Below are 21,633 nucleotides of genomic sequence, written 5' to 3'. Positions count from 1 at the left end.
ATCCGTTTCAAAATGGTTGAGATCCAGTAGTTTCAGTTTTTAACTCCTAAAAAGAGCTTTCAAAGTGCTAACAACCTTTTTCCCACCACAGATAATACATATTTTTAAATGTTTGATTTATTTTTTATTTTTAGCTTTCCCCCAAAATCATGTACATACAGGTTGGTGCCTTTTGCTGGTCTGAAAAATATCAATACATGTTTTTACTAGGTATTTTTTAGAAATTGTTTGAAATCTCCATAACAGGTATAATAACTAAGGGCAAGTTAGCTTTGAGCATTCTCAGCCCACTGAGAATTCTGAAGCCAAGGTCTGGAGGGATAAACCCTGGCAATTTCCAGTGCAGTGAGTGACTTCCTGATTCTGAACATAGATGCCTGATAAGGACAGTCTATGAGCACTATGGCACTTGTATAGTCAAACAACCATTCCTCCTCTCCCCCAGCCTCTTTCTTTCATGGGCATTTATTTTTCCCCTCTGGCTCCTTTCTCTCAAGCAAAGTTCCTCAGCAAAGTTTGGAATAAATTACTAGAAAGTCCACTGATTCCACTGGAGCTTACTTCTGAGTACACACATAGGAATAATTGAAAGGTCCTTTTAAAAATGTGAGAGGAAAACAATGTAAAAATCCTGTGAGGTAAACCCACCAACACCCCACCCAGCACACAGATTGTTTTCAAAGAATATGACATTAGCCAAAGCATCTCACAGGGCATAAGATCCCTTAGTACAGGAGGAACCTCGTTAATCACGGACCTATCATCTGCGGTTTCACATATCTGCAGTTGGGTAATTGCCACCCGATCTCAGTATACGTGAAAAAATTATGCATTTAAGGAGTTAAGACTTGCATATCCCATGGGTCCAGGATGGGTGGAAATGACCTTCGAGGTCATTTCTGCCTGCCATTTTGAGGACAGGAGACGTCTTGTGGCTCATTTTTTTTTTTTTTAAATTAAAGGTGAGGGGAAAAAAGATTTTTCACAAATCCACCACTTTTTATTTTGGGGGGCATTGCTGGGCACACACAGAGCACGGTAGGGCACTCCCCTCCTTGCACTTCCACCCTTTTGCCCCTCTGCCTCAGGAATCTAACCCCCCAATTCCCATTACCCTACTGCCCCATTATCCATGGCTTCACTATTCCGCCCCCCCATGGAACAGAACCCCCGCTGATAATGGGGTTCTTGTTATCCAAAATGTCAATATTCCAGCCTTTCCTACTTTGTAGAGAATGCAGCAAGAAAGATGACGACTCACATAATGAAGAACATCACTCAAACGAATCCTACTGAAATTAAAAGAACATGTTAAAGAATGCCTAATGTCCTTTTAATTTCAATGAGGCTCCTTTGAGTAAGCCATTTTCCTAGCAGCCATTAACCATTATGTGGAGGCCAGAGGCTTTGCTCAGAGGCTCTGCCTTTGCTCAAGGGCTACGTCACTTGTGTACAACCTTTTAAATATTACTTTCTAGACCGCAGGGAAAGAGACAGACACTAATAAGCATCATTAAAACATGCCACAAATTTCTGAAAAGAGGAAGAGCCAAAGCCAGAAGAGCGAAGCACGGTGGGGGGAGGCCCCGCTGTGGCACTGCTACACCCACTGCTCACAGAAACCGCCACCCCACTGCAGAGCCACTCCTGATACCTGCCCGCCGCATCTGTGAGGGCTGCCGCCAGAGTCTCCCGACTCCAGCTGCAACTGGCGGAAATGGCCTAGCAAAAAACCTGCACATTGACAGACTGCACATAACATCCTGCCTGGTTGCAAGCGGAGGTCAGAACGCAGGCGAGGATGACGCCATTTCTGTTGACTCTGGCTCCTGACCCCACTCCCCGGAGCCGTGAGTCAGCGTAGCAAATGCTAAATGTAGGGGGCAGAGAAAAAGACAGCCTTGGCATTTCAAGCGGTGGCGGCAAGAGCTAACATGGCGGCAGGGGGCGGGCACTTTATGCAGCCATTGGAGCGAGACTGCGCGGCTGCTGGTAGTGACTGAGCAGGGAACAGAATCTTTGTGCTCAGGCACACAGCCGCACACCTTAGAGGTTACACAGATAATTACACAAATGTGCTATTTTCAAGGCAAAAATGGTGTCCCTTTTCACTCAGAACAAACAAGAGTCTGTGCAGTAGCACTCTTGAAGTTATGGTTCCACAGCTCTGCCTTTTGGGCCAATGAGACCTGCACCCCCAGCTGATGGTCACTCATTTCTCTCAGGTCCGTGCTGCTGCGCTGGCTCCGCTGCCACCCACCATCAACCCTGTTCCCCCAACAGTCCTGTTTTCAGGGCCATAGCAATACACCTCCATAGGAGGCCTCTGCCGCTGGCCCGCTGCAGCTGCCACCCCAACTCTCTCCCCCAGTGGCCCCGCTTCAGGACCACCGCCACCAGCCCGGCCTCCCCACTGCTCCTGCGCTGACCCAGCTCCGCAGGGCAGAAGGCCCCCACCGCCATGGTTCCTTCAGTGGCACCAAAGGCTCGTCTGTTCAAGGGCAGGGGAATGGTCAGTTAAAAATGGCAAGAGCCTTATTTGGCATTCCATAAAAAGCATGGAAATTCCACGTTAAGGTGCCCATCTTCCGCGGCCTACAAGCTGTAAAGACTTGGTACAGGCTGGTATAAGAAAATGCCTTTACAAATGAAACTCCATGCACCCACACTTTGCCTAGGTCTTTCAGTTGGACATTGAGCTGGGGAGTGATGCATCCAGGCAGACATTTAACAGGTGCAGATTCCCTGAGCACTTTCTAGAGATGCCCCTGATGAATTTCTGCCTTATGCATCTCTGATCAAGGGAAAAAGTGAGTGCATGGAGCCTCATTTCTAAAGCCATCATCATAAACCAGACTGTACAAAATCTTTACAGCTTATATGCTGCGGAAGTTATGATGGGCACCTTAACATGGAATTTCCAGGCTTCTTAGAGCACAAAGGAAAATGTAAATATATCTTAATTGTCATTTTAAATTGGAGGTTTTTAATTAATGATATTTATACACAAGATACTTTTAAAGCTTATAATAGTGGAAACCTTTTTTTACCATCTGCTTTAACTAAAGGGGCACTCCTGTGCTCCATCAGTCTCTATCACAAACATAAATACAAACAAATATTTTCTAGAATTCTAGAACAAAACAACCTCACCCCATGCCTTTGCCACAATAATATCAAGTGATTTGATCTTCTTCAAGCAAAATTTAATCACCAGTCAAGGCAAGCTGGCCATTTATTTAAATGAAATACTGCCAGACACTGAGATCTGGCATCTGATCTGAGTCTTTACATTCTTTACATTTAGTGTTTGCAAATGTCCCCAATACACACTATGATCATCTACAACTTAATTAACACCCAAATTAGCCTTTAGTTTCTTCCTAGGCAGCCACCATGTGCAACCTGGGCCAGAAAGACACTTCCCTAGCAAAGCCACTTTGAAGTTAGTCAAAAGAGAATTCTCAAGACATAAGCCCTTCTTTTTGAGCTCCAAGCCAGATATGAACATCTGCTAAAAATTGGTTTTAACATTTATGTAAGAAAGCTGCCATAACATGGTCAAATACATGAATAATGTTGGAAAGGTACCCTACTTAAAATGGGACACTCCTGGCATGTGATCTTTCTTTCACAGATTCTTTGTATAACCATTAGACTTATAAACAAGATGCAAACCATTGGTAAAGTCTGTTAACAGGACCATACAACTCAATGCAAGCCTTTCATCATTCTGAAAACTTTGCATTGGACTGTTCAGCCCTATTGACAGTCTTCATTATGATCTTCCTGTTTTCTGAACACCTGGCACAAGGATAAGCTGTGAAGTCTTACTTTGATTTCCCAGACTATATTTTTAAAGCCTCTCCCTCATCAGGATGCCATAGGGTTTCTGAGAGTTGATTTGATCTAGATTATCTGCTCAGAATCAACATCCATTACTTATGTAACAGAGTGATATTATAGCCACACATTTGTTCACTACATCAGTTCAATCACAGGCTATCACTTTCTTGAAATGAACTCTGAATAAAATCCAAGAGCTACACTATTTATTTCTCTGCTTATATAATTTGCCTAGAATAATTTCCTCAGATGATTGTGGAGAGTTCATGCATGGAGATTTCAGGATTCTATCCTACAAAAGTGTCCATCTTCTTATAGCCTTCTTATCCAGAGGCTATTTGGATTCAGTGCACTTTCAATGCACTTGAAATATGTTGATCTAACCCAGGGCTGCTCAACTTTGGCCCTCCTGCAGATGTTGGCCTACAACTCCCGTAATCCCTGGCTATTGGCCACTGTGGCTGGGGACTATGGGAGTTGTAGTCCAAAAACAGCTGGGGGGGCGCTAAGTTGAGCAGGCCTGCTCTACCCCATCATTCCTAGGTAAACTGTGTGACAATGGCAAGTTGCTTAACTGTAACGATAGTTCTTCTGATCTACTGTATCTCACACAAATGGGCTTAACTACCTCTCCTCACGAACCCTGTCCTGACACAAAAGGGAGTCAAACAGGGCTGCATCCTGGCTCTGCTCCTATTCAATCTTTACATCAATGAAATGGTGAGCCACCTTGGTAGTCCAGACTTTCACCCTCCCAAGCTGATGGATAGAAGCATTTCTTCCCTGCTCTATGCCGACGATGCTGCAATCCTTTCTAGGACTCCTATAGGTCTCGGAAGAGTGTTGGCGGCTCTAGCTCAGTACTGCAAGAATGATCTACTAGAAATCAACTATAAAAAAACCTAAAGTTATGACTTTTGCAAGAAGACCCAAGACTCGTCTCTGGAGTATAGATGGCCACAAGATCGAACAGGTCACTTGTTTCAAATATCTGGGGGTGGTCCTACATGCCTCTGGCTCAAGAAAGGCCCACTGTGGCCATGTCACCCTCACTGTTGAGAGGAACTCCACCACCATTCTAACATTCCTACTGAGTAGAGGTGGCCAGTATGTTCCCACGGTGCTCAAATTGTTTGAGGCCAAGACGTTGGCGCAACTCTTCTATGGTGCCCAATCGTGCCCCCTACCCACCTAATCTTGCCCCACTGGAGTGGTTCAGTCCAAGTTTCTAAGAGTGGCCCTCCAAGTGCCTCACTGTGTCTCAAATGCCACACTATGCTTGGAAACGGGCATGATAAAGATTGAGGCCAGAGTGTGGATGGCCATTTTTAACTTCTGGCTAAAATTATCCCTTGACCCAGCAGGACAATTTTCAATCTTCTTGGAAACGGGCTGTGTGGTCTAAATTGTCATTCCTGGGCTTTCCTCCCACTCTCCTACTTGCTATGGATCATGTTCAGGTGAAAACAGTCATCAAACAGAGAATAATGGACACTGAGCACCAGGCGGACCTAGGGAGAATTCCAACCTTTCTGTCCTCGGAAAGATACAGATACTCTGCCTTCCCCACCGTGTATCTGTCACAGTTGGAGATTCCAAGCCACAGAAGGACTTTTACCCTCACCCGTTGTCATGCCTCCCCTCCACTGTATTGGAAGGCAAACACAGAAAGACCCCAATTAGAGAGACTTCGCCCCTGTGACACTGGGAAGATTGAAACCACAGAACATGTACTCCTCTTTTACCCCTTTTACAGAGACAGTTGGACCAAGCTTATATTTCCGCTACTTCTGAAGTACCCTGGTTGCCAAAGCCATGTCTATACCCGGATGTTGGTTTCAGATGAAGACCCAACCTTCACGTCTAACACTGCCAAGTTCTGCGTGGCCGCATGTAGGATCCGCCAGGCCTTGACTGCCTGTCCATACCCTTGCATCAGCTCTGCATAGCTTTAAACTGCTGACTATTTTTCTTTTCTAGTTTTCCTATTAAGATACCTTATTTATACACTCCATTTTAGCCACTTTTTTTGGCATTTTATATATTTCATATTTATATGCTCATCATTCTTCAAATATAACTCTTTACAAAAGGTTTGAATAATCTCACAGCTACCCTCTTTTCAAAGGTGCAGCAGCTCTATAGTATTATAACATAGTGTTATAGTATTAGTAACTTTAAAGTAGTATAGTTTTATGTTCCATAAATTGCTTTTATTAATCATGCTCCACTGTTCTGTCTTATACTGGTCTTGGACAGTGTTCCCTCTAAGGCTTGCACATGTGCATGCACTCACACATTTTTTGATGTCGTTAATTTTAGATCCTGCTCAGGTTGAATCAGGAAGGTCCCACTCTGAATGCATGTGCGCATACACTGTCTTGATACTGCCGCCCAGAACAAAACTCATTCCGCACACAGATGGAGAAAAAAAATAGAGATAACACTGGTCTCGGACCATAATAAAGATGAATGATTGATCAAATGGGCTTCACGTATGCACAGTAGACCAACTGGGAACATTCCAAGCTCTGCTACATTTTGATGGTAGCTCTGCCCTCCCAGGTTACATGAGAGGTTATCCCTCCCTTTCAGTTCAAGAATCCACGCTGCACCCAATGCATTGCCCAGCTGCCATGGGGATGAAAGGCAGGTGTGTGAAGGTACAGTTTACTACCAGAAGAACTACTGTTACAGATAAGCAACCTGCTGTTCTTCATAGTGGTCACTGCACCTCACACAAGTGGGTGCATGACAAGCTTGCTTACCTGGTGGAGAGAGCAGGTGACCAACCTCATTGATATCCGGCAAAGATGGATTTGAGGACCACCTGGCCAAAAGTAATGCCATGGTGCACTTTAGCATCCAGTGCATAGTGTTTCACAAATGTGAATGATGTGGCTGAAATAGCCACCTGGCAAATGGATTCCAGAGGAATAGCTTGGTCAAAGGCTGTGGATATAGCTAGTGCACAAGTGGAGTGTGCCCACAAATCCATTGGTGTGTCTTGTGGACATGTTCGTAGCCAAGTTTAATAGCAGCTACTATCTATCTGGAAAAGGATTGTGCAGAGGCATGGCATGCCTGCTAGGCAGGATTCACACCACTGTAGGTGAGGAAGAGAAAATTAGTGGTGTGGAAATTAGTGGCGTTTCACGTAGAAGGCTAGGGATCATCACTCATCCAAGGTGTGCAACCTTCATTAGGCTTCCGAAGTAGGGTTGGGATAAAAAACCAGGAGTGACAACTGTTGGGAGTGATGGAATGTGGAGACAATCCTGCGTAGGAACTCCAAAATCAGGACACAAGACAACTTTGTCCTTATGAAAAACAAAGTAAAGAAGGTCCGAGTGGAGGGCTCTGAGTTTGCCTGCTCTGCGGGCTGAAGTGATAGCGATTAGGAAAACTATTTTCCACATGAGAAAGTGTAAATCACACGTGGTGAGGGGTTTGAGGCTCAGAAGGACCAGAGGTAAGTCCCATGACCCCATGGAGAGAAAACATTAGGAATGTCTGGATGTAAGTTTGCTAGGCCCTTCTGGAAAGTTCAGATCTGAGGGTCAGAACAATGTGATGTCCCCAGAGTAGGCCAGTGTACTGCTATGGCCACGAAGTGGACTTGGGTGGCCAACACAGAAAGGCCGGATTTCTTCAGTTGTAAGAGGTATGACAAGATATTATAGGGGAAGAATGGCAGTTCAGTCCCCAAATAGCAAAGCAAAACCAGTTTGGTGAGAAAACAGCAAAACAAGAGGTGTTGAGACAGTTCTTTAGTATTGAAGAACTACAAGGATTTAGTTAAAGAAAAGGTTACAATCAAATGTGAAAAAGCCTGCAGCTTAATTTCAGCTCTGGCTCATGGCTGAAGAAAGAGACTAAAACAAACAGTCATCTCCGGAGAGATAAAATGGAGACTAACACTAGAAGAACCAAGAGGGGAGGAGTCTAGCACTTTTATCCATGATGCTAAAAATCCCCAGTAGTCACTATGAGAAATTGCAGCTGAGAGCTGTGCTGCTAGGATCCTAGCTACAACACTCTTTCTTATCAGCTCATGCTGCTGTCTATAAGTCCCAAATTCTCTCTCAAGGTTTTGAAACAATCCTGGGCAATGGCTTAGTTAGCACGTCTATTACCATTTGTTCACGTGGACAATACATCAGTTTTCTTGTGCATCCTGCACATGATATTTGGTTTCAATGTGTTTTGTTCTAAATTGAATTTTCTCCATTTGTGAGATCTGGATCCAGCTTTGATTATCCTCGAACATCTCAGTGGGTTTTCGTTTGACTATGTTGAAATAAGACATTACCTTGTGCAGCCTCGCCACCTCTTGACATGCTTGAGTGGCAGATACATATTTTGGCTCAGGAGATGAGAGCACATCTATTGATTGCTTGCAGCTACGACAACTGACTGCTCCACCACCGTAAAAGAATACATAACCACGGGTTGACTTCCGCCCGGACTTCATCCATATAATCTACTAATTTGGGTCCACTACTAGCAGACAACTTTAATTTTAGATGGATTGTCCCTTTTAGATACCTGCCTAGTCTCTTTACCACAGTCGTGTCATCTTTGCTGGGTATGCTTACTTTCCTACTCAAGATTCCCAAAGATGCAGCTATATCCAGTCTTCTAATCATTTTATATATAAAAGTTTCCAATCGCTGTCCTGTACCCACTGTTGTCTGGCAGAAGTTTACTCTCCTCCTCCTGTTTTAGGTGACTTATTTCCATAGATGTAATCATTTCTTTGGCCTTCATTGGCAATCTGTTTTGCAGGTAAGTAGCAGTCATTATTGCTTCTCCCAAAAGTTTAGTAGCCACTAACTGCCCAGAGCCATTCTGGAACGGCGGTATACAAATCAAATGAATCAATCAATCAATCATAATAACAACAATAAGAAGAAGAAGGCTATAATGGCTATAAGATGCATGCTTAATGCAATGAGCCAAAGTTGAAAAATCCACAACAAACAGCAAGTGCCGCCTTTGTAAAGAAGCAGATGAAACAGTGGACCACCTAATCAGCTATTGTAAAAAGATTGCACAGACTGACTACAAACAAAGGCATGATAAGGTAGCAGGGATGATACACTGGAACATCTGCAAAAAATACAAGCTACCTGTAGCCAAGAATTGGTGGGACCATAAAACTGAAAAAGTTGAAGAAAATGAAGATGTAAAAATATTATGGAACTTCCGACTACAAACAGACAAACATCTGCCACACAATACACCAGATATAACTGTAGTTGAGAAGAAAGAAAAACAAGTGAAAATAATCGACATAGCAATACCAGGGGATAGCAGAATAGAAGAAAAAGAAATAGAAAAAATCACCAAATACAAAACTACAAATTGAAATTGAAACGCTGTGGCAGAAAAAGACCAAAATAATCCCAGTGGTAATTGGCGCCCTGGGTGCAGTTCCAAAACAACTTGAAAAGCACCTCAACACCATAGGGGCCACAGAAATCACCACCACCCAATTACAAAAAGCAGCTTTACTGGGAACAGCCTATATTCTGCGAAGATATCTATAACAACAACAACAACATTGACAATAAAATTCAGCCATCCTAGGTCCTTGGGAAGGACTCAATGTCTGGATAAAACAAACCAGTCAATAACACCTGTCTGCCTGTGTAAACAAGATAATAATATGGCTATAATGGCTATAAGATGCATGCTTATAGATGCAGCTATAAGCTTGCATCTCATCATTTCCATAAAAGAATGGTTCTTTCTTTCTGCCACTCCAATTTGCTCCGGAGTATAGGGAACAGTCTTTTGGTGTTAAATGTCCTCCTCCTTTAGGTATCTTATGGCATCAGTCCCTGTGTATTCACCACCATTGTCAGTGAGGAGGATCTGTGGCTTTCTCCCAAATGTTTTGCTCACTCTTGCAACATATTCTTTTAGTCTTTCTTTTAGTCTTTCTAGTACTTGTCCCTTTTCACTTAACAGATATGTATGTATCTAGAATTGTTATCAATGAAAGTAAGAACATATTATTATTATTATTATTATTATTATTATTATTATTATTATTATTATCAATAATAGTAATTCAATTTCTATACCGCCCTTCCAAAAATGGCTCAGGGCGGTTTACACAGAGAAATAACAAACAAATAAGATGGATCCCTGTCCCCAAAGGGCTCACATTCTAAAAAGAAACATATGATAGACACCAGCAACAGTCACTGGAAGTACTGTGCTGGTGGTGGATAGGGCCAGTTACTCTTCCCCTGCTAAATAAAGAGAATCACCACAGTAAAAGGTGCCTCTGCCCAGTTAGCAGGGGTTATTTATTCCCTCCTGATGTATTAACTTGTATAGGACCACAAACATCACTATGAATCACATCCAAAGGATTCTGTGTTTCTCTTTCTTTGTGTGGAAGAAAAGCAGGCTGTGTTGCCTTTGTTCTTATACAACATGCACACTTTGATTCAGTGCTGCAGGGGACTATTTTTAGACACTTTATTGAATCCAACTTTTCAGCCTGCCATCATTTTGGCATCTCTATGGCCTAAACTTCTGCGCCACAAATTCAGACATCCTTTCTGTGTGCATTCCTTCATAGTTTTGACCTTTTCAGTCACACATTCTACTTCAAACATTTCTCTTCTAAAACTGCTTTCATAAGCAATTCCTATTTATGAGTAATTAAACAGTGCCTCCCTTTAAATTTTACTTTGTAGCATATTTTACAGACATCAGATTTGTTTCTAAAGTAGGCACATACAAAGCTTCTTCAACTGTTAATCCAATGGTTTCTCCTTTCTCCAGTTTGCAGAGCAACTGTGCAGAGCCTTTCCCTTCTGCATACATCAGTTTTTCATCTGCCAAATATATGGGGATTTTACGACTTGTATCTAGATTTATAAATTCTTTCTCTAATCAGCAGCCTTCTCTGCTGCTGCCCCAAAGCTTTGGAATGCACTCCCTGCCAAAATAAGAGCCTCCCCACCTCTGACAACTTTTTAAAAGTATTTTAAAATGCATTTGTTTACCCAGGCTTTTAATTAAATATTGTTTTAATAGTTTTATCATTGTTTTAAAATATTGTTTTTAAAATTTTAAATTGTTGTAATGTTCTAAGTTTTTTGTTATCTTTTATTGTTTTAACTGTTTAACTTTTTCTTTTTGTTTTGCTTTGTTGTAAACCGTCCAGAGATGTAGGTTCTGGATGGAGTACAGCACTTTTATCCATGACGCTCAAAACACCCCAGCGGTCACTATGAGACATTGTAGTTGAGAGCTGATGCTGCCAGGGTCCTAGCTCCAACAGACATAAGGCTGTAAAAGGTCAATGCTGGCCGCTCGGGCCTGGGACAAAAATCTCATCCACTTAGCTGTATACAAGCACACAGTTTAAGTGTTATGTGATGCAATGAGTATAGGAGCTAAAACTCTTGACCACCGTTCAAGATTCTCCACACTGTGAGTTTGAGGACATGCAGGTCTCGGCAAGACTGGTCCATGGGATGAAGAGAAATGTCTTCATGGCCACCAAGGTGCGATCAGGATGCAAAATGCTCTGTCTTCACATATCTTTTGGAGCACTCTTGGAAGGCATGGTATCAGTGGAAATAGGTAAAGGAAGCTGTGTACCCAATGGTGTGGGAAAGCCCCTCCTAGTGAACCATGACCTATTCCTGCCCTGGAGCATAAGTTCCAGCATTGTGCATTTTGTTGGGAAGCGAACATGTATATTATTATTATTATTATTATTATTATTATTATTATTATTATTATTTTACATTTATATCCCGCTCTTCCTCCAAGGAGCCCAGAGCGGTGTACTACATACTTGAGTTTATCTTTCACAACAACCCTGTGAAGTAGGTTAGGCTGAGAGAGAAGTGACTGGCCCAGAGTCACCCAGCTAGTTTTATGGCCGAATGGGGATTTGAACTCGGGTTTCCCCGGTCCTAGTCCAGCACTCTAACCACTACACCACGCTGGCTCTCATATATGGAGGAAGTGTCCCACTGACTAAAAATGTCTGGAGAAGTTCCATAGCTAGAGGCCATTCATGGTTGAAGGCAGTGGTCTGGCTCAGCGAGTCTGCCAGCAAGTTGTCCTTCCTTCATATATGCATAGCTGTGATATGCACTGGTGGATGTCCTATTTCCAGATGTGGAGGGCCAGAAACACTAGGCGATGAGAGCCCATAGTGCTTTGGCAATTGATATATGCCTTTGCCATGCCATTGTCGATCTGGATCTGAACTACTGTGCCATGAATGTGAGGAGCTATGTGTTGCAGAGCTCTGAGGATCATGAGGAGTTCCAAATAGTTCATATGGTGGTGTCTCTCCACTGGGGATCAAAAACCCCAGACTTGTATGACACTGAGATGAGTCCCCCAACCCGACAGTGACACATTTGTAATTATGTGAGTTGAAGGCTCCTGCGAGTGGAAACTCATGAACCCATGTAGATTGAGAAGGCGAGTCCACCACTGGATGGACCAATGGATGTGGGAAAGTATCATCCAGGTCGTGGACTGGGGATGTTGCCGGTGGTTGACAGTATCGAGGAACCATCATTGAAGAATCTGCGTATACAGCTGTGTATACAGTAATATGGCCATGGTGGAGGCCATGAGGCCCAGAAGATGCTGAACCATCTGGGCAGTTTGCCTGGGATGGGTCAGACATTGCATGGTAAATTTGTGAAGGGCGGCAATATGCTCCACCAGGAGAAACATCGCTTCTAGAATGGAGTTGAAAATAATTCCCGGGAATTTTATTGTTCTCACCAAAGCAAGCTGGCACTTCGCGTAATTGATCCATAGACCTAAGTCTGAGAGAAGGCAATGGTGTACCATAGATTGTGACATAGGTCCTCCTTGGTATTTCCTAAGAGGATCCAGTTATCGAGGAACAGGAAGATTTGAATAACCCATTATTGAAGGAAAGCAACAACTACAGCCATACATTTTGTATAGACTTGAGGAAATGTGGAAAGGCCAAATGACAAAGGCCTTGAACTGGAACACTTGAGAGCCAATCTGAAAACGCAGGAATTTTCTGTGTTGTGGTCTTAGAAATATGGTAATAAGCATCCTCAAGGTCCAAGGATGCAAATCACACAGGCTTTTTTTGTAAGCATGGGGAGAATATAAGCAACAGTGAGCATCCTGAATTTTTTGTAGGCTACAAAGGCATTGAGGTCCCTGAGGTCCATGACGGGATGGAAGTCCCCATCCCTTTTAAGGACAGTAAAGTATGGAGAGAAGAAACCTGTGGAGATATTGTGAGTCACAGGTTCAATGGCGTCTTTGAGAAGTAGGGAATGTACTTCCTCAAGGAGTTCTGGTGTAGGTTGGCTGGTCCTCATGCCTGAAAGGGAACGAAGGGTGACAAATATTATTTCAATAGGATACGTGATAGAAGTCAGGACCCATTGGTCCAAGGTGATATTTCCCCATGCGTTCAGACAGGGTCTCAGGTGTGTTCCAAACGTGAAGGAGCCATGAACGTTTGCTGTATATCAAAGACTTGGGTATGGACTGCTGTGGTTTTCCAAACCAATACTGTTCTTTCCAAAACTGAAAGGTCCAAGACAAATGAAAGGAGTGGTCAGTCAACTGAGAGTAATTCGAGGGGCGGAAAGATGTAGCAGAGGAAGATTTGTTATCTCTCATGCAGGTTGTTGCAATGCCATTGATTTCACTGTATTTCTTAACTTTTGTATCCGTTCCATTGTCTCATTGGTTCAAAAAGGGCTTGGCCATCGAAAGGCATGTTTTCTATTCTTGTTCTCACTTCAGGTGCCAAATCGGTGGATAGCATCCAGGTGTGCCAGTGAAGGGTCACCGCTGCCAACATGGATCGAACTGTACAGTCTGTGGAATGGCAAGAAGTGTGGAGAAGCTGTTTGGAGAGACGACAGGCCTCTGTGGTAAGATAGAGCAGTGTTTTGTTGGTCTTGGGGAATGAAGTCCAGAAACGGAGCCATATTTTCCCAGAGGAGCAAATTATAATGGGCCATGCAGGCCTGCTAGTTCATGATCTTAAGATGAAGTGTAGAAGTAGAGTCGATAGAGTACCCAAGAACATCCAACCTTATACCTTCTCTACCAGGTGGAGCTGAAGGATTCTGTTCTTTGAATGAGACTGAGCTGCTTCAACAATGATTAAATTCAGGGTGGGGTGATGCAGAAGGGACTGATTGTTTCCTGCTTGGACCTTATAGAAGCCCTCCAGCTTCTTTGAGGAAGGTGGAATCAAGGCTGGCTTCTCCCAGCAAGTCTTAACAATTTAAGAGGCAGAAATATGGATTGTGAAGTGTCGGCATCAGTAGCCCGAAAATAGGGTCTGGCAAGGATTTAAAGAGTTCATTGATCTGAATGCCAAGTGAGGTAGTCATACGAACCACCTGGTCAGAAAAATGTTTCTTGTCCTCTGATGGGGATGGAGGTTTAGGATCCTCAATCAGATCTGACCATGTGCAGCCAGATGCTAGAGCCAGAGATGTTTCTAAATCATGATTTTAAGATCATGATCTCCTTCTTAAATAATGATCTCCTTCTGAGGCAGATTCTTCTGCCAAGGAATGTGGTGTCCAGTTTTGTAGGAGGTTGGATGTCTGGAATTGAGGGAGGTGAGTGGTAGAGGCACTCAAGATAGAGGAGCTGGACAAGTTGTATCATGACTTGGATCTGTTGAAAAGTCCTTTGTTGTTGGTATTGAAGATGCAGGCATCTTAGTAGGAGTTCTCCTATCCCTAGTCCAAGACCAGGAGTGACGGCATTGAGGGGAGCACGATTGGGATCGATCATGATGGTAGCAGTCAGCTCTCCTGACATCAGTGTCAGTATGGAGCCCAAGAGCAATGAAGATAACAGTGTCTATCATCTATGATGTATCTGTCGACAAAGAAGTAAGTGTAGATCTGGTGAAGATTGATATGGGCAGTGACTGCGTTTGAACGGGAGTATTTACAGTGTCGATCTCGGTAGAAATAAGTAGCATCTGATGGGTAATAGCACTTCGGGAAATGCTGATGCTGAGGGGATTCCCCATGGTCTGGAGAGTGTCAACGCTGAAGAGAGTCTCTGTGGTCCAGTGGAGGTCAGTGTTGAGGCGACCATCCTGGGTGTCTTCCTCTGACCGCACCAGGTCAGGTTCAAAATCACGATCAGGATCAGAAGCTGTCCGTGGCGTGGCCTCTCTGGAGTCGTCCCGATTAGGTGTAGAGCGATCTATAGAGCCCTAATCACGCTCAAAATGATCCAGAGGGTCACATAATGGGAATCTAGGCTTAGGTACCGAGTCTGCCAGTGATACAGGCATCTTCTTTAGTACTGGTACTGCAGCATGAATTTTCTAGGGAATCTTAGGAAGATTAGTCACCAGCAACGTGGTCTGTTCCTCAGACTGCTCAGGTGGGTTAGCTGGTTTGCAAGGTTACTCCGCAAGCAGCAGCAGCAGCTTCTTCTTCGGAACCTCTTCAGAAGGAACCTTTTCCACTCCTTTAAGTTTTAAAGGAGGCATGACACTGGCTAAGCCTGGCCGATGAAGTGTTCAGGATCAGTACCGTGGAAGAAGAGGTACTCTAGATCAGCTTCATCAGGTTTGGATTTTTTACCAGTCCCGAAGGTTGCAGAACCAAGGGCACCAGCTCTTAGGTGGCAGTCCAAGGCATCGAGGAGGCCTCCTCATCAGAAATAATGATGGTAGGAGTTGTTTCCACCATTGGCATGGGGGTGGAAAGGGCCCTTTCCCACAGCAAAGCACTAAGTCTAGAGGCCTGATTGTGTCAAGCTTGCTTGGTGAACTTTAAGCAATGGATGCAGTGCTCAACTACATGCACTTCCCCTAGACAAATAAGACAGAGTTGATGGCTGTTGGTTGAGGGGAGTCTGGCTTCACAGTGGACACTCTTCTTAAACGAAACCTTTGTCTCCATAAAATTTTGGATAGAAATCCAAGAGGGGAACTGAGTCCATATAACATGCTAATTAAAAAGAGTGAGAACACTAAGAACGGAGGAAGTCAGGAAAAAAACCTAAACTAAATTATTAGAATGATAAAGAGAAGATATGAGAGAAACCTAGTGAGCCAGGAATATTCTCCGATCAGTCATTGGCAATGCAAAGCGTGCGGCGGATGACAAAGAACTGAAGGGGGGGGGGATAACCTCTGTCTCATGTAGCCTGGGGAGTGGAGCTTCCGCCAAAGAGCAGCATAGCTTGAAATGTTCCTGATTGAGCTACTACGCATGTATGAAGCCCATTTGTGTGAGGTACAGTGACCACTACGAAGAATATGTATTTTAGGCTTCTATCATGGACTTACTTCCAGGTAAGTCACCTTAACTGCAATGAGAACTACATTTCAGAAACCTCACTAAGTGTCAGGTTACAAGCATCATTAGAGACAATCTACTTGGATACCTCATGAAACTAGTGAAATTCCCAGCAGGAACTGTCCTATACTGAAGTGCTACACTGAGAAAAATTTATAGATTCAGATTTGGGCAGCTTTCCTTATATAAAGCCTCTGCACCATGCAGAAAACCAAAATTAAATCTCCACCAAACAGAAATTGAACCAGACAGTCTAATCCCTTTTATAACAAACCCTATTCTACGACTTATCCTAGGCAATTTCAGAAATTCCATCATGAGGTGTTTCCATGGCACTATGTAGATGCCATTAAAATGTCCCAAAGGTGGCAAATTTTGTTCCACTGGAGAGTGCACAGAAAATGGACATAATGTGAAAACCCAGAATTCAGACTGAAATTCAAAAGAAAACAGAAAAGAAAAGAAATCTAGACTAAGCAACCTGTAGGTAGATTGTAGAAAGAAAATATATCCAGAAAAATAAGCTACCAGAACCACAAAGGAACAGTAACACTCATCTTAGGGCAAATGTTTGTCTTATTATAGGCTGTTATCCTATTTGGCATAAATAGGATGTGATATATTAAGAGGATTTCTACAATTATATCCTTAATATTGTTACATGGGGAATTAAGTAAATCAGAATTTAGTGGGAGGAGAAAAATCTCTAGTTACATTGTATGCACTTCACAGCACTCATGGTTGTCATTCTCACACTTTCCTTAAAATAACAACATGAGAGAGAGAAGCAATTACTTCAGAAAAAGAAAAAGGAAACTGTATGACAGTGAGGTACAGACAGAGGCAAAATATTTTTCCATTCACGGTTACTCTGATCACAGTAACACTGTCATTTGATATGCCAATACATGTAGGCAGGCATAACATACGCAGCAACAAGGCGGGGGTGGGTTTACACATATGTACCAAACCATTCCTGACTCATGAGTCATGACCCATCCACATTCCCTGGGACCCTGTTTTCCTAGCAGGAGGTTTACAAGATGCCTTGTCACACCTCATACTGCACTATGATCCCAACCACTTCTTCCTAGTCTCTTGGAAAGTCAAAGCTCTTATTTTCAGCTTTCCAATTAGAATGTTGTTCAGGCAAAAGGTTGGGGCACACGTCCAGCAGCACAAAAGAAAACAACCCTCTCCTCCCCAAGTCCTTGCCACAAGACTACATATGACAAACTATGCTACATATGACAGAACTGAGACAAATTCCTTACTTGGCAGGCATTGTAGATCAATTGGTGCTCCAGTTTTTTGATTCCTAGAATCTGCTGAAACATTTCATAAAGCTGTTCTTTGCTCAGAATAAGCTCTGATACAGCACTTAAAGGCATCCTATTGGGCTGTTTGTACAGGTCCTCTTCTCCCCTGTAAATAGCATCATATTTGGCTATCCAAGAACTTAACACAGTCTCTTTGCTTAATCCATCAATTTCAGGCAAACTTCGAACCCTCTTTTCTATGTTCTTCTTAAAAATATCTCTGAAGTCATTTGCTGAGCATCCTCCGCTGTGAACCATCCTGGCAACTCGATCGCTCTTGAGAAAAACCTTTAAAAAATGAAATACAGAATTAGAAATACACTTAAAAGACAAAGGGGAAAAACAGATGTGTTGAAGACACCAGTACTATGCTATTAAGAAAAACATGTAACATATTTAGATATTCTTCAGTTATTTAACATTACTTACACAAATAGTATTACCTTGTTTCCAGATAAGGACTCATTATTACACAGTCAAAGCCTTAGTAGCAAAAGTTGCTTTTTAATATGGAAAAGCAACTGGTCTCCAGCAGAGGAAACAGTTTAGAAGCAGCTCTTGAGAAGACAAGGCTCATTCCAGAGGAGGCAGAAAATGTTTGCCCCCACTCCCACAATAACAAACAAGGAAGCAAAGAAAGAAAAGAAAGAAAACAAACAAGGGGGGAAGGACAATAAATTTATTAGGGCCCGTCTTTTCTAGGATTTGATTTCTGGCTAGTTAGGCAGTTTCAGTTTCAACTAGAGAGACAGTGGGTGGGGACTAGCTGCAGGCAAGTCACAAAACTTGTTGGAGGGGGACCACATTCATGAAATGGCTCAGATTGGAAGTAGCTCTTGAGAAGACAAGGTTCAGATCAGGGGAGCTTTGTTACTTGGAACTTTGCAAACAGGAGTTTGCTAACAGATATCAAGAGAGTGTTGTGTGGCTTTTAGCAGGGAAGCAGACAAGCAGTCCCCCTTTATCAAAAAGGAGACACGCAGCATGAGAAGGTGGTGACTACTACCCCACTTTTGTAATTTTCTTGGAGAACAGAGCTTATAACCTTCCATTAGCGAACAACTGCAGGTAAGACCTAGCTTTCAAGTAAACAAAGCTCTCTATAGATAATGCTTCTAAATAGTCAATAAAACCAGTTATGAAGGTAGAATGCCAGTAGGGAAGGGAGCGTTTCCCAGTTTATTTCATGGAGTGTTGCATTTATGACTATCTGCCTGAGGGACAGAAGTCATGGGTGTGCACTCAGTACAAAGAGCTCCTGGCTCTCAGTGAACAAGTTTGTTCCCTCAAAGTCAAGGTGGGTGACCTTGAGAAGCTCAAGGAAGCAGAGCGATATGTGGATAAGACCCTCAAGAAAGTAACAGAGGCATCCCACTTCCAGGCTGACAGCCCCTCTGCTGTCATGGAGAATAAAGGTCTTGGGGGGAAAGGACATCAGTGAGAGGAAGAGGGGAATGCTCCCTTAGAAATGACCCCTTCCTTGGGTGATGTGCCCATATCCTCTCGCTCTGAGGATACTCCAGGGGTTGGGGGCCTCCTAGTAGCATTAGGGGCATAGAGAGATGGGTTTGTGACTTGCATGTAGACTGCACGGTGAGCTGCATGCCTGGTGCAAGGACTGTGGATGTCACACAGCTTCTAGATGGGGTTTTAGGCAGCGCTGGGGAGGAGTCAGCTGTTGTGGTGCCTGGGAAATGCAGTCTGGAGTTCTTGGAAGCCAAATTTAGGCTGAGAGGTAGCATATTCAAGTCCAGGACCCGCAGGGCAGCATTCTCTGAAGTGCTACCTGTTCCACACAGAGGGCCAGCGAGACAGGCAGAGCTGAGGTGTCTCAATATGTGGATGAGACAGTGATGCCAGGAGGAGGAGTTTAGATTTGTTGGGCACTGGGTAACATTTTGGGGCAAGTGAAACTTGTAGAAAAGGGATGGGCTCCACTTGAACCAAGAAGGAACCAAATTGCTGGCGCTTAAAATGAACGAATGAATAGCTTTATTGTGATCTCAGATCAGCCTTGTTGGGGTTACATCTTACCCTGACGCTGGTGTTCTCATAAAGTTTTTGAATGAGGCAGTGCTTAAAATCAAAAGGTCACAGAGCAGTTTGTAAAATGACACCTGGGGGACTGCCAACAGGAACTGGGTGCTATCTGGTTTGGACAGCAAAATCCCCTAAGGTACGAGGGTGCAATTTTTTCAGATAAACCAGAAGGGGACAGAGTAGAACCAGGAGTAGAGCAGACAGAAACACATGACAGTTGGTTAAAAAGGTCAAATGGCAGTAAGGGAGATAGCACATACCAATGCTAGGTAAGAGACTTGGAGTGCTTGGTTGCTAATGAAAACATATAGTGGGCATAAGAGAAACCTGGTGGAACCAGTGGGACACTGTTATTCCTGGATACAAACTCTACCACAGAATGGGCAAGGAGGGAACGATTGGGGGTGGAGTATATTGAATTAGGGGAGCACTATATATCAAACAAGCAATAGAATCCAACAAGCTAGAAAACCTAGGAGGACAGGAGAACTCCACAGAATCATTATGGGTGACAATATGAGGACAAGAAAATGTGTTACTAGGGATGTCCTGTCACCTTAAGTGGCACAGCGGGGAAATGCTTGACTAACAAGCAGAAGGTTGCCAATTCGAAACCCTGCTGGTATGATATTGGGCAGCAGCAATATAGGAAGATGTTGAAAGGCATCATCTCATACGGCGTGAGAGGAAGAATAGTAAAGAATAAGAGAACAGTAAACCCCTGTATTCTGTATTCTACCAAAGAAAACCATAGGGCTCTATGGGCGCCAGGAGTTGAAATTGACTTGATGGCACGCTTTAGGGATGTGCTATTGCCCTCCAGATCAAAACACTGAGAGTGACCTGGAATTGGATAAGTGAATCAAAGAAACATCAAAGACAGACAGAGCTGCAATAATGGGTGACCAATTACTCTCAGACTGGCCAAGTTCACGTCAGGTATTGAGAGAGAAGCCAAATTTCTAGACATGCTAAATGACTGTGAGTTAGAACAGTTGGTCGTGGACCAAACAAAGAGAAGGCAACCTTGGACTTAATCCTAAATGGTGCACAGGACCCGGTGCGAGATGTCAGAGTTGTAGAACCACTGGAGAACAGTGAACATAGTGTGATCCAGTTCAACTTATATGGGAGTGAAGCATTGCTAAGGAAGTCCAACACAGATCTGTTGGATTTCAGAAGAGGAAACTTCTCAAAAATGAGAGGACTGGTAAAAAAAAAAGCTGAAAGGGAGAGTCCGGAGGGTAAAATCACTCCAGAAAGCATGGAACTTAATTAAAACCACCATGCTAGAAGCTCCTTTGGAATGTATACTAAGAAGGAGAAAAGGTACCACCAACTTCAGGATAATGCCAGTGTGGGTAACAAATAGAGTTGGCAAAGCTATAAAAGAGAAGACTTCTTTCAGAAAATGGAAATACTGCCCAAATGAAGAGAACAGAAAGGAACATAAACTCTGGCAAAAGAAATGCAAGCAGACAATAAGGGAGTTTGAGGAGTATAGCAAGAAGTGTCAAGGGGAATAACAACAACTTCTTTAAACATCTCAGAAGTAGAAAACCTGCCAAGGAAGCGGTTCGACCCTTCGATAACGAGTGAGTGAAAGGGATTATTGTGGATAAGGAGATTGCAGAGAAGCTGAATAAGTTCTTTGCATCTGTCTTCACAGCAGAGAATACTGACCATATACCCGCTCTGGAACTGTACTTCTCAGGATTGGAGGCTGAAGAACTGGGCCAATTTGAGGTGATGAGAGAGGGTGTTCTAAACAGTCTTGTAAATTTAAAAATTAATAATTTGCCAGGGCCAGATGGGATTCACCCAAGAGTTCTGAAGGAACTCAAATGTGAGATTGCTGATCTCCTAACAAAAATATGTAACTTGTCCTTACAATCAGGCTCTGTACCAGAGGACTGGAAAGTAGCTAATGTAACTCTGATTTTCAAAACGGGATCCAGGGGAGATCTGGGAAATTACAGGCCGATTAGCTTAATCTCTGTTCCAGGCAAATTGATGGAAACCATACTTAAGGACAATATTGTTAAACATATAGAAGAACAGGCCTTGTTGAGGGAGCACCTGCATGGCTTCTG

General features: G+C 43.3%; 1 protein-coding gene across 29 annotated transcripts in view; it reads right to left on the bottom strand.

The window, feature by feature from the left end:
* Positions 1 to 21,633, bottom strand: part of CADPS2 (calcium dependent secretion activator 2) — a 522,314-nt gene that overhangs the window by 328,873 nt on the left and 171,808 nt on the right. For all 29 annotated transcript variants that reach the window (XR_008307725.1, XR_008307727.1, XR_008307726.1 and 26 more), the window contains one exon: positions 17,456 to 17,788. Coding sequence is in view for 26 of the 29 variants with exons in the window: in XM_053251802.1 (XP_053107777.1) it covers positions 17,456 to 17,788 (333 nt within the window). In the remaining 3 variants the exon portion in view is untranslated. The remainder of the gene's footprint in view (positions 1 to 17,455; positions 17,789 to 21,633) is intronic.

This window comes from Hemicordylus capensis, chromosome 5, assembly GCF_027244095.1.
Source record: "Hemicordylus capensis ecotype Gifberg chromosome 5, rHemCap1.1.pri, whole genome shotgun sequence".
NCBI lineage: Eukaryota > Metazoa > Chordata > Lepidosauria > Squamata > Cordylidae > Hemicordylus > Hemicordylus capensis.
This window is presented reverse-complemented; position numbering and strand designations above follow the sequence as displayed.